The 11,762-nt window shown below is 42.1% G+C and overlaps 1 protein-coding gene across 2 annotated transcripts in view; it reads left to right on the top strand.

Moving 5' to 3' along the window:
* osbpl1a (oxysterol binding protein-like 1A) overlaps window positions 1-11,762 on the top strand; it is a 31,494-nt gene that overhangs the window by 17,402 nt on the left and 2,330 nt on the right. For both annotated transcript variants that reach the window (XM_008281972.1, XM_008281971.1), the window contains exons 16-27: window positions 3,292-3,454; window positions 5,173-5,356; window positions 6,235-6,310; window positions 7,534-7,668; window positions 7,822-7,919; window positions 8,088-8,270; window positions 8,361-8,468; window positions 9,721-9,810; window positions 10,831-10,957; window positions 11,106-11,222; window positions 11,314-11,437; window positions 11,532-11,622. In XM_008281972.1, coding sequence (XP_008280194.1) covers window positions 3,292-3,454; window positions 5,173-5,356; window positions 6,235-6,310; window positions 7,534-7,668; window positions 7,822-7,919; window positions 8,088-8,270; window positions 8,361-8,468; window positions 9,721-9,810; window positions 10,831-10,957; window positions 11,106-11,222; window positions 11,314-11,437; window positions 11,532-11,622 — 1,496 coding nt within the window. The remainder of the gene's footprint in view (window positions 1-3,291; window positions 3,455-5,172; window positions 5,357-6,234; window positions 6,311-7,533; window positions 7,669-7,821; window positions 7,920-8,087; window positions 8,271-8,360; window positions 8,469-9,720; window positions 9,811-10,830; window positions 10,958-11,105; window positions 11,223-11,313; window positions 11,438-11,531; window positions 11,623-11,762) is intronic.

Here is an 11,762-nt window from a genome sequence, read left to right as displayed (position 1 = left end):
CTCAGAAAGATCCCAGTGCCCCCACCAGGACGCAAAACAGCAACCTTCTTGCTGCGAGGCAACGATGCTACTAACTGCGCCACCTTGCAGCCCTACCTATGATCAATAAACATATTTACAAAGAAATATCTTTCCTCTAACGAACGAGATCACACCTGTGGGTCTCTCACAGAATACTTTCGCCTTTATAGCTCAAGATGACTTCTAACTAGCTGAGCAGTTCAGTTATAAGTGACGACACACTCCGCAACAATGCCATCGTTTGATGTGCCCTAATTAATGTCAGACAGTGTGTGAATAACTCAGTAAAGCAGATCTCAGGTGAGCAGGTTATTGACAAACAAACACATTGCCTTCCGCAGCTGACCGGAGTGTGATAATCTGCCACGCCATGACTTTAAACAGACAAAAGTTATTACTGGAATCAATTTGAGTGAATTTTGTGAAGACGAAAAATGACGACATTATTCTATGGCAATAAATGGGTTGTTTTACTGTAGGTTATATTGGAAATGATTCGGGACTTTGATCAATTTTTTATGATTATAAACGGGATATTCTATAAAGCGGTATGACATTAAGTGTGCAGCACTGTACTTGTCAGGTGGGAGGGGCTTAAGACGACAGGGGTTTGCAGGTCGGAGTGAGTTTTGGTGTTGGTTAAAGCTGCAGACAGCAGAAATCTGGAAAAGACAAAAAGAACAACAGAATTTGAAAATACAGCCCTCGTCCTGTAGCTCTTTTCTCTGTTTGCGCTTAAACCTGTCAATCTCAATGTCACTATTAAGATTTAAACCCTGCTCCTCTGACTGAAAGTTTGTTCTATTGCACCGCCATGTAACACTGCAGAAGTTTCCTCTCAGACCACTTGAATTACAATACATAGAAAGTTTAGTACGGAATTCGCACCCAAAGAATACTGCTTACTCCAGCTTTATTGCATATCTTTGGCTCGCTTAACAAGTCAGGTGGGTGCTTGTATTAAAAAATAAATAAATAAAAAGCCAGCACATCTCTGTTGAGCAGGTATAGTGCTGGAAGCTGATTGTATTAGAATGCTACCAGCACACACAGACCCAGTGAGACTGAAGGAAATGTCAATCATTTTGCAGATATTTGGTTTCATACCAAAGTTTTTGGACAAGATAGATGTGCCAGAGGGAGGAAAAAAAGTCAGCGGAGTCCCAAAATCAGCAGGATTCTTGGCAGCACTAAATGTCATGAAAATTAATTTAATTGTCTCATTCTGGATGAAACTGGTGGATTAACATCCCCTAAAACCATGCTGCTCCAAAAGTCAGTACCACTACATAAATCAGTCCTGCTCGTTTCTTTGCGATGCTGTGACCTGTTACAGACGTTTTTAAGGGGTACCCAACACAATATAAAGAGTGTGAGAAAACAGTATTATCCGTTTCTTATTATCTGTGCATGTAGTCACATCTCCCACCATTAAGGCTTAGTGTCACTTTAACAGTGCATTTTAATGATCTGTGCATGTATGCATGTGCTGGCTCTATAATGGATGACGTGGTTGTGTGTTTAATAACTGGAAGCTGAGAGATATGTAGAGATTCAAGAGATTATTATTTGAAATTTAGGGACAGTCACTCATAAACAATGTGAATGAGATGAAATCTGGTTTCTGCTGGGGCTGAATTTAAAACAGTTTCCACTGACGATGCATATGATTTACGAAATATGTAAACGAATGCATCCACCAGTCCCTGTTTTACATGCAGTAAAGCAAAATGTAGTTTGGCAGCAGTCCAGAGCCAAGAGTGAGATTGTTCATTTTTATTTGGCAGTAATCCCTATCACAGTGTGAATTCACTTTGTTGGACCAGATTTGTATCAAAACATCAGAATGAGAATCAGTCTACTCGCTCCTGATGAGTTGTGGTGCTGCTTGGTTCTGATGCACTGCTGTGATGAATACACACTTGAGTTGCAGGTAAATCAAAGCATGTTTGCCTTCACATGATAATGCAAAGATTCAATTCTTTTATCCGTAAAATTTTCTGCAAAACATGAACAATGGCATGGAAAAAAAAATATTGACGACCAAACCCTGAATTATTAAAATCACAAGTTGTGGGAAAGAAATCTCTCCCAGTCATGATGTTGTTGTTTTTTTTCCCTCTTCTTACTCGTGCTGACTAACACAGCTTGGTTTCTCAAAGAATGAAATCGAATTCCTGTGGGATCTTTAGAGGAGACGTTTGCTGCTGGTGAATCTGCCAAAAAAAAAAACTTGTGTGAATGTTGTGCGCCTAACAGGCAGTCCGGTCCTTTCAGGATTTACACCTGGACCGGGGCCTCCGTCGCTCAGCTGCACAGCCTTTTTGAACTGGCTGATGTGCAGAGGCAGAGCGCATGATAAAAGGCTTGCAGAATCTCACAGCTCGCCGTGAATGAGCCCGCTTTCAATGGGAACAATTCAAACATGTACAGTATAGCTCAGCGTGCACATGATGCTTCACAGTCTGAATGAAGCTGCAGGGCCTGCGCTCATTCACCCTGCAAAGGAAAGATACTGAATCACTCCCGCAGCTCCCGGTTTGCACTTTAGCAGCACCTGCGGAGAGGTCAGCAGCAGGGATTTCCTCTTTAAAGTTCAGCGTAGTGCATCGACGGAAAGAGATCTGCAGTCTGTCATTACGCGGCACTTTATCCCCACTTCACCCTGACTAGTGGATGATAGGTTCTCATCAGCTCTTTTGTTTTCCACAGTAAAAACACCTGATCTCATCTGTGGTCTCTAGAATTGTCAAGATGTTTTTTATTTTGCTGAATAATGAGCCTACCCTTCACGTCATCAACACTCATGTTTTGTGTGAAAGAAAGGTTCAGCTAATGGTTTATATTTGAGTCCATTACCCGTCATTTGATCCCCTCTCCTCGGCGGGAATCATGTTCTCCGGCAGGCCATTTGAGACGCCGGCGTCAAGGCAGCTGTCCTCCATTACAGATAAACATGGCTCTTCCCTCTCAGCTCCATCTCTGCCTCTCTCCGTGGGTCTGATAATGAGAGGACAGAGCAGAGGGGAGGATCAGTCAGTCAACATGCTGTTTATCTGCTGCCATCACAGACTGTCTGACAGTCACACGCGTTTGTCTTCTGCGTTGGAGTGAAAGCTGGAATAAAAATTTTCGGTAGAGCGCTCGACGCACCTCGTGTCAGTGGTTATTGAATGTTGGTTTGTGTTTCCGTGAGTGATTAGTCTGTTTCCTTTTGTGTGTGTTTGTGTGTGTGTGTGTGTGTGTTTGTCGTGTGTGCGGCGAGCTCAGGTGCGCAGTGTGAAATTGGAGCAGGAGGTAGAGAAGAATAAGATCCTCTCGGAAGCGCTGCAGACTCTGGCCACGGAGCACCACGAACTTGAGCAATCCGTCGTCAAGGGATCTTCACCGCGCAGTGCCCTCAGCGAGGATGAGTTCCACGACGCCGTGTCTGGTGAGTTGACAAGTTATCAAACACGCTTTCGGGACGCACAGGAGATTCTGTGACAAAGAAAAAAAAAACAAAAAACTTCGCGCTCACTGCTCTGTCCTTCACCTGTAGGACACCGGAATACTTTTTCCCGCCACTGATTGTCTTTGGTATGTTTTGCCGCTCCTCGAGACTCACGTGTTGCCTGGTTGTGTTTGGGGGGGGGGGACAAAAAAAAACAGACTTGTCACATGAATGAGTGCTTTTGGTGTGAAAAATATAAAACCTGCATGATGTTGAAATGATGTTGAAACTTTTTTTTTTTTTTTAAAACGGGCCTGATGATGCTTGATGGTTTTTCAAAAAGGAAGCTTGTTTGCACTTGTTTTGAGTTTGTTGAAATGTTTTATCTAATTCCACACCTGACACCTTATGCAACCCGCTTTGTTTTTTTTTTACATAAAAAGGAACAGAGATATGTCACAAGTTGATAAATTGAAACACTAGTTCAGGTCTGCATGGGAGATGTACCTTCACTGTTGTTGAGTAGAGCTGCAATTTACCATCGTTTTCACTGTCAGTTGATTACTTTCTTGATTAATCCTTTTTTTTTTGTTAGAAAATGGAACAAGATGTTACTTTGTGTTTCCTAAAGCCCAAGATGACGTCTTGTTTTGTCCACAACTCAGAGATATTCAGGTCACTGTCAAAGAGGAGGAAAGAAAAAATAATAAAATAGCTCAAGACTGATTAAGTATTTATCAAAATAGCTGTGAACTTTTAAATTAATCTGCATTAATCAGTTATTAATTAACATTTTTTTTAATTGATATAGAAGCTCACAATCAAATTCTAATTATGAATTAAAAATTTATAAATATTTTTTTATATATTCTTAATAGGTCAATAGAATCAGTGTACATATTTAATACCAGTTAAAGAGACACAATAAAATTAAACTGTTTATCTCACCTAACCTGACAATGGATGTTTAGTGACTAATTTGTTGTTATTCTGTACTTCAGTTCTGCCAGTTAGAGCCAGGCTGGCCTTTTGACGTGGTGTAATTTAGGGTTTTAAAAAATGTGACAATAATATCTTTGCAGACAAAATGATCACAGAGCATAAACGGTCTTCGTACAGAACAAGAACTATGACCAAGGTACGTCCTAATTGGGACGTTTTTCTGTTTAAAATCGAACTCGTCGGGGTTCTTTATTAGACAAAGTCATGACAACATTGTTTCCAAATGACCTCGGGCTGATTTTGACATTTGGGTCCTCACAGTTCGTCTTATTTATTGACCTAAACACCTATAATATCGGCCCGGCTGGTTTGTCAGTGTAGCTTTTGTTCACAATCCCAACAATTCTATTCATAAATTGAGCAAAAAAGCGGAATGTATCCATGTATTTATTTTACACGCTATAAGCAGAATGAAGTAAATGCTTGAGTGCAAGTAATGTTGCCGAAGATATAAAGTTCTTTCTGGTAAACAAACTTTTTAGAAATATTCTCAGGCATATTTTGAAACTGCAATTTCTTGCTCCTTCCACTGTTGGCTGACTTATACACAGACACTGATGCATCTGCCAACATCACCTGATTGATTGTGCTGATTAAAGGATGCTGGACATTCCATCGAACCGTAAAATGCTGGGTTTTATTCGGCTCATTCACGGTTGACGTTCTCGGCCTTTAAACCATCTCGTGGTCACGCTGAATGTATTCGTCTCCGCCAGAATCCGAATCTGAACTCTCCCTGAGCGGCTTTGAGACGGTGGCCAGCCATTCCTGTGAGGAGGACGAGGAGGACGAAGGCTCTGTCATGCTAAGCAGCCCGTGCAGCAGCCCCACCAGCATGTTGCAGGAGGATCACCATGGCGACAAGGATGAGACTCAACCCAATGGGATAACACGGCATAGGTCAGCGGTTGCACAGTGTCCCCACAGTTTCCTAAATGGACCGATGACCCCTTCCCTCAGCTTTTTATCTCGCATCAGAACATGACCCAAGGCAGCAGAGGGGCTTTTCTCCTCTTGTCAGTTTGTTGTTGTTGCATTTCTCCTGCTTTTTGTCTTGTTACTTAGCTGAAGACATTTTACAACCTCCGCTGAAAGTTCTGCTTTCTTCGTGATCTTTTCGTTTTTATCTTCTCCCTCAAGGCTTCCCAGTTCATAGTGTGAATAATTTAGAGTCGGGGCCAGCTTGGTAGCGGCACGAGAAAGAGTTGTATTGAAAGGACTGAGCTCTGTGCTGGAACTGTTAAATATTGATAAGGTCACAGTGTAATGTTATAATCAGTTTGCAGTATGATCCCGTGTTGACTGATCATTTAGGCAGCTTTAGAGTTTAGTTTGGATAGATTTTAAATACAATCATAATGTTAACCTCTAGCTTTTTCACATTGTATTATTATATTCCTTTGCTTTTAAACGCACTATTCAAACTCCAAGCTGTGGAGCTTTTTAGATAGTTTGACCCGACCAGTCCTCCGTATCTGCTCAGATTAAAAGAAGTGAGTGCACCTGATGGATGATTCCGAGGCTGCTGACCACCTTTGCTGCTGGCATTGTTTGCCCGTCTGGGCTTTGTTCCTCTATGTCACATAATCCATTACAGGCTTTTGTTGACCATATTCACCTGATGTGCCGCCCGCAGCTATTACATGTCTGGTACATTTACTCTAATGAAATGTGTCTATTTTTCAAGCGCTAGCACAAAGTAAATGCATCACACGCACCATATAGAACACATAATTGCATGTTATTATGTGTGTGTGCGTGTGTGTGTGTTATTTTAGGACCAGCTTACCTGCACCAATGTTTTCAAGAAATGACTTCAGCATTTGGAGTATCCTGAGGAACTGCATTGGAATGGTGAGCATAATGTTCCTTAGTCCTGGATTACGGGTAGCAGTCTTTCAGTCCACTGCCTCGATTCTATAATCTTTTTTGGACTGATTCTGTAATTTTGGAAGAAAAACAATCATCACGGCCTGAGGGTAGATCCTACTGACTTTGGCAATCCCGTAGCTTCTCCTCACGTGCCACAATGAGATTGACAACCTTGGTTTTAAGTGAAATTAGTTCTGCCAATGCCTGTATGGCTCTTGCAACAATCAAACCACCTTGTGCCTCCGAAACAGCTCTGATCCAAGCTGTGGACACTGGATCTCTGGAGGACTTTTGTGGTGTCTGGAACTGGGATGTTGGATCCTCTGGGTTCTGTAGGGTTGTAGGTTAAGGTCTTACATGTCTTGGTCCGGCACATTCCACAAATGCTCAATCAAATCGGAATTTGGGGAGTTTTGGGGTTGAGTCAACACTTGGAGCTCTTTGTCTTGTTCCTCGAGCCATTCCTGAGTATAATGCAGTGGGGCCGGGTGCATTGTCCTGCTCAGGGAGGATACACCGATCAACCCCGCTATTAAAAACATTGATCATCTTGGTACACTGCAAGGTTCTGCTCAGAAACCAACTTTGACACATCCCAACCACCTAAACACTGTTGCAGCAGCCTTCCCCAGCAGGATAGTGTCACTGCCACACCACAAAAAATGCTCTGGAACACGACAAACAGACCTAAACTTTGACTGATGTCCAAACCCCCCCAAGTCCCAATCTGACTGAGTATCTAGGGGATGCGCCAGAACAAATCAATCCACTAAGGTCCTGCTCAACCAACCCACAGGACCCAAAGGATCTGCTGCCCCACACCCTGAACCCATGTCCATGCCCTAACACGTCAGAGGCATTGTGGCAACGTGAGGTGGACCTACACAATATGAGACACCTGGTTTAATGTTGTGGCTGATCAGTTTACAAATTCCTTCGATGATCTTAAGAGAATGGGACATCATCACATGACATTATTCGTTTGCCAAGAAATGCTGAGGAGCACAACAAGACTCAAAAAATGAAAGAGGAAAACTGCAAATAAAACAATACGTGTGTTTATATTCATTTGATAGATGCTTTTGTCAACCCAAAATCCCTTAAACCTTTTAAACACTCAACGTGAATATTTCACTCTTAGAGGACTGTAGTTTCTCTTTGAAAATAGAACCTTATCCATCATTTCATCCTCGTGTCTCTTTCAGGAGCTCTCCAAGATCACAATGCCAGTGATTTTCAACGAACCACTCAGCTTCTTGCAGCGTCTGACAGAGTATATGGAGCACACGTACCTCATTCACCAGGCTAACGCCTCCTCAGACTCCATTGAGAGGATGAAGGTGGGATCCTCTGTAACATCCGAAAGATATTATGTGCAAATCACCCTAAACTTCCCCAAACGTTGATGTAGTTTAACTGGACTTTAGCTTTGCTTTGAATTTGGAGTGATTTATTTCAGTGTGTCATTTAAAATGTTGATCTGCTGTTGGAAGTGTGTGGCAGCGTTTGCAGTGTCCGCTGTGGCCTCTCAGTGGGAGCGGACAGGAAAACCCTTCAACCCTCTGCTGGGAGAAACCTATGAACTGGTCAGGTAGGTGGGATTATACAGCACTGATTATGGGAATTCTGGGACACATTTTGTTGATTTAGAAATTCCGATACTTCAGCTGTATATATACATTAGCTGAACAAAGATGCACAGCTGCATCCTTATCCGTCCTCTAACAGCTGGTGCTTGCTGTTTCCTCTTTCATCCCAGAGAGGATCTGGGCTTCAGGCTCATATCGGAGCAGGTGAGCCACCATCCTCCCGTCAGCGCCTTCCATGCTGAGGGTCTGAAGCAAGACTTTGTGTTCCATGGGTCTATCTACCCCAAGCTAAAGTTCTGGGGCAAAAGTGTTGAAGCTGAGCCAAAAGGCATCATCACACTGGAGCTGCCCAAGTAAGAGCTTCTCGCTGCATCTGCATCCAACTGTAGCTTCTGTATGACAGGTCCTGGAGCATTTCCCTTAAACTATTGCTTTGTCTTCAGGCACAACGAAGCCTACACATGGACAAATCCCACATGCTGCGTTCACAACATCATCGTGGGTCAGCTGTGGATTGAGCAGTATGGAAATATGGAGGTGATCAACCACAGGTAAGAACGGAAAACGACTCACAGTTAGAACGTTTTTGCACTGGTGAAGCGTTCGCCATCAGAATATGACAAACGCTCCAAAGATGGGCCCAATTCATCCAATCTGCTTCAAATCGGAGACTCTATTTCCTTTGGTACCCAGCAATACACCTGCCAAGTTTGAAGCAAATCTAATGTACGGTTGTTAAAACATGCAACAAAAACCTCCATAACAAGATTTCTGAATGTATTAGTTAGCCGTTTATTCGTCACTATAATATGGACGAGATACGCGTCTAAATTAAAAACAAATGTGATTAATAAAATGAAACACATTGTTATGTATGCATGTCCTGTGTCATAATTAAATTAACAGCTTATTGTCTTTGACTGACTGAACTGTTAATTAAAATCAAATCACAGACTACAAAGAGCTCTGCTGCATTTTAGTTTTGGCTTGTAGAGAGCAGCATTTCCAAAGCTAAATGCAAATCACTGTCATTAGCTTTCAAAGGAAGTTGCAGTAGAGCTTTCTCTTTTGTGAGATGGAAACTCATCATCAGTTCCAAATAATTTAATTTTTTTTTTAAAGCAGTCTTATGTATCATTTTGGGGAGATGGTAGAGCCATCTCACATTTAAACAGTTTACTCTGAGCTGGGCAGCCAGAGGAACCTACTATTAACAACTAATTCCTGTTTGTGTCTCCATGACAGCCGTCAGCCGAGCCCGGAGGCATTATGTTTTCAGGTTGTTTGTTCGTCTCTTCCTCATGAACGCAGTGTCTCTTGAAAACCTGACGGGTGTTTCTTCAAATTTGGCACAAGCATTAACTTGGACTTGAGGATAAAGTGAAGGTTATTGTGATCACAGTTTGGCCTGAGCATAAGTTCTAATGATCTAAAATATCTAATAGAATAAAATAATGAAGTGATGACATGTTAAGGTCAAAGGTTGAGTGACATGAATATAAACTTAATTGATTACAGGAGGCATCCAACAGTGATGCAGGTCCTTTTCACACATTTTTCATTTCATTGAGTCAAATTAAATACGTCCATATAAAAGAACAAATGACATTTTTTACCTGTTAAATCTTCGAAAACACTATAAATATTCTAGACTAAAGTTTCGGGTAGTTATCAAATCCAAAAAGCCTGATATCGTTGAGGAAAATGTTTTGAGGAAGTTCGACTGAGCGATTGAGGAAGTTTTATGACTCAGCCAGCAGAGAGTGAAAGGATAATATGCTGTTTTTCTCTCTTTTCAACCAGAACTGGCGAAAGATGCTGCCTGAATTTTAAACCATGTGGCCTTTTTGGAAAAGAATTGCACAAAGTTGAAGGCTACATTCTGGATAAGAGGTACAGTGTGACGTTCAGGAAAGAAAAGAAAAAAGCTCTTTGAAGTAATGAGACTTCTCATTATTCTAGTCTTAGAATGGTGAGAAGAAGAAGCAACTCTTGTATCCTTCCATTCAGAAATCACACCTTCGCACATTGGATTATTCATCACAGACTTTTTTTTGCATATTGTAACACCAGAAAACGCTGCGAGTGTCTGGAAAGATTAGTTTCCTTCAGTGTGAATGTGTCAAACAGCTAATTTATCTGCCTGATGGTTTCCAAATCATAGATTCTCCTTCAGCCGTATTTTAGAGCAGATGTGATTCAATAAGCTGCTTAAATCAGGACCTAGAAAGTAAAGTGGCAGCCCCCCGGGTAGGAACATTTCTAAGTTTGAGTGTGACATTACTAAATCAAATAATCATGCAAACGAATGCAATGAATTATTGACAATTCACACAGTTAATAATTCATTGTGGCGATAATCGCCTCGTGATGGATCGGGGCATCGGTGCAAAATGAAAGTCAAGAGACATTAATGCGGCGAAGGGCAGCTAAAAACAGCAAACAGCAAAAACAAAGAGGAGCAGATGGTTCAATTAAACCGAGAGGGCGAGCAGAGCCAATGACTCAGCTTAAATGACTGGGCACGACTAGTGAGCGTGAGCACGAGCACACGACTGAATATGCGCCGCCAGATACGCAAACACGCGAGGAGATGGACAAACACACAACCCACAGGATGACTTTGAGAGAAGTTATTTAGCAACAAGAGATAACAAGCAGAAAAAGATGAGACGGTCTGTTTACTCAGCATGAAACTGGCTTTTTGGCTTCTTTTTTCTTCTTCTTTTTTTTTTTTAGCTGATTATGTTCCATTCGAGTGAAATTTGCAGAAATCTCTCACACATGAAAGTGCTTATTTTGACTCATAGAGCTTTTGTTAGTCAGGAGGTTTTTATCAGTTGAGGATAGAGCTGAGTGAAATCATTACTCGTGTTTGTGCCTGATGGATGTTTGTGTGTTTTTTTTTTATAGCAAAAAGAAGCTGTGTGCTCTCTATGGGAAGTGGACGGAGTGTCTGCATGTTGTTGATCCGGCTGCGTTTGAGGCGCACAAGAAAAGCGACAAGAAAGGGTCAGAGGAGAAGAAAGGCAGCAAAGCGGTACGAGTTACCGTCTGTTTACTGTCATGAGTCATCGTGTCGGTGATGCGAATGAAAGAAAACAAAGTCTAACAGGATATTCAAATCAGGCCTTGACTAACATTTACAATCAACACTTTGTGTCGTTGTTGCCTGTGGTGGTGTTCAGGGTTCCAGTGAGGATCAGGAGGAGGTTCCTTCTTCTCCAGCTGCAGACACTGTGGAGGTGATTCCAGGCAGCCAGCTGCTGTGGAGAATCGCACCCAGACCTGCAAACTCTGCCCAGGTCCCACTCATTAATGCACATTATAGACCTTTAGTGGAGCGTAAAACTATTACTTCGACTTACAAAATGATTTTTTTTCGTGCAACTGCAGATGTACAGCTTCACGTCCTTTGCGATGCAGCTGAACGAGCTGCACAAGGAGATGGAGGGAGTCATCCCTCAGACCGACTGCAGGCTCAGACCCGACATACGAGCCATGGAGAACGGCGACATCGGTAGTGGCTGTTAATAATTCACTCGAGCTGAAAATAAAAATAAATAAACCCTGGCACTGAAACGTGAAACTCATCGACGGTATCTCTTGAACAGACGTGGCCAGCGAGGAGAAGAAGAGGCTCGAGGAGAAACAAAGAGCTGCTCGCAAAAACCGCTCCAAGTCTGACGAGGAGTATAAGACCAAGTGAGACTTTCTGATCATTTTTACTCAACAGGCGATCAGCTAATGCAAGCAAAAAGAAATGCCAGAAAATATTAACACAGTAGCCTTCATCGGTGTGATAAAACTTCTTCAGCCATGTTTCTGTTGCAACATTTTCACTA

Source organism: Stegastes partitus, unplaced genomic scaffold (genome assembly GCF_000690725.1).
Source record: "Stegastes partitus isolate 25-593 unplaced genomic scaffold, Stegastes_partitus-1.0.2 Scaffold253, whole genome shotgun sequence".
NCBI classification, from domain to species: domain Eukaryota; kingdom Metazoa; phylum Chordata; class Actinopteri; family Pomacentridae; genus Stegastes; species Stegastes partitus.
Note: the sequence above shows the minus strand (reverse complement) of the source record. Positions and strands in the feature narration are given on the sequence as shown.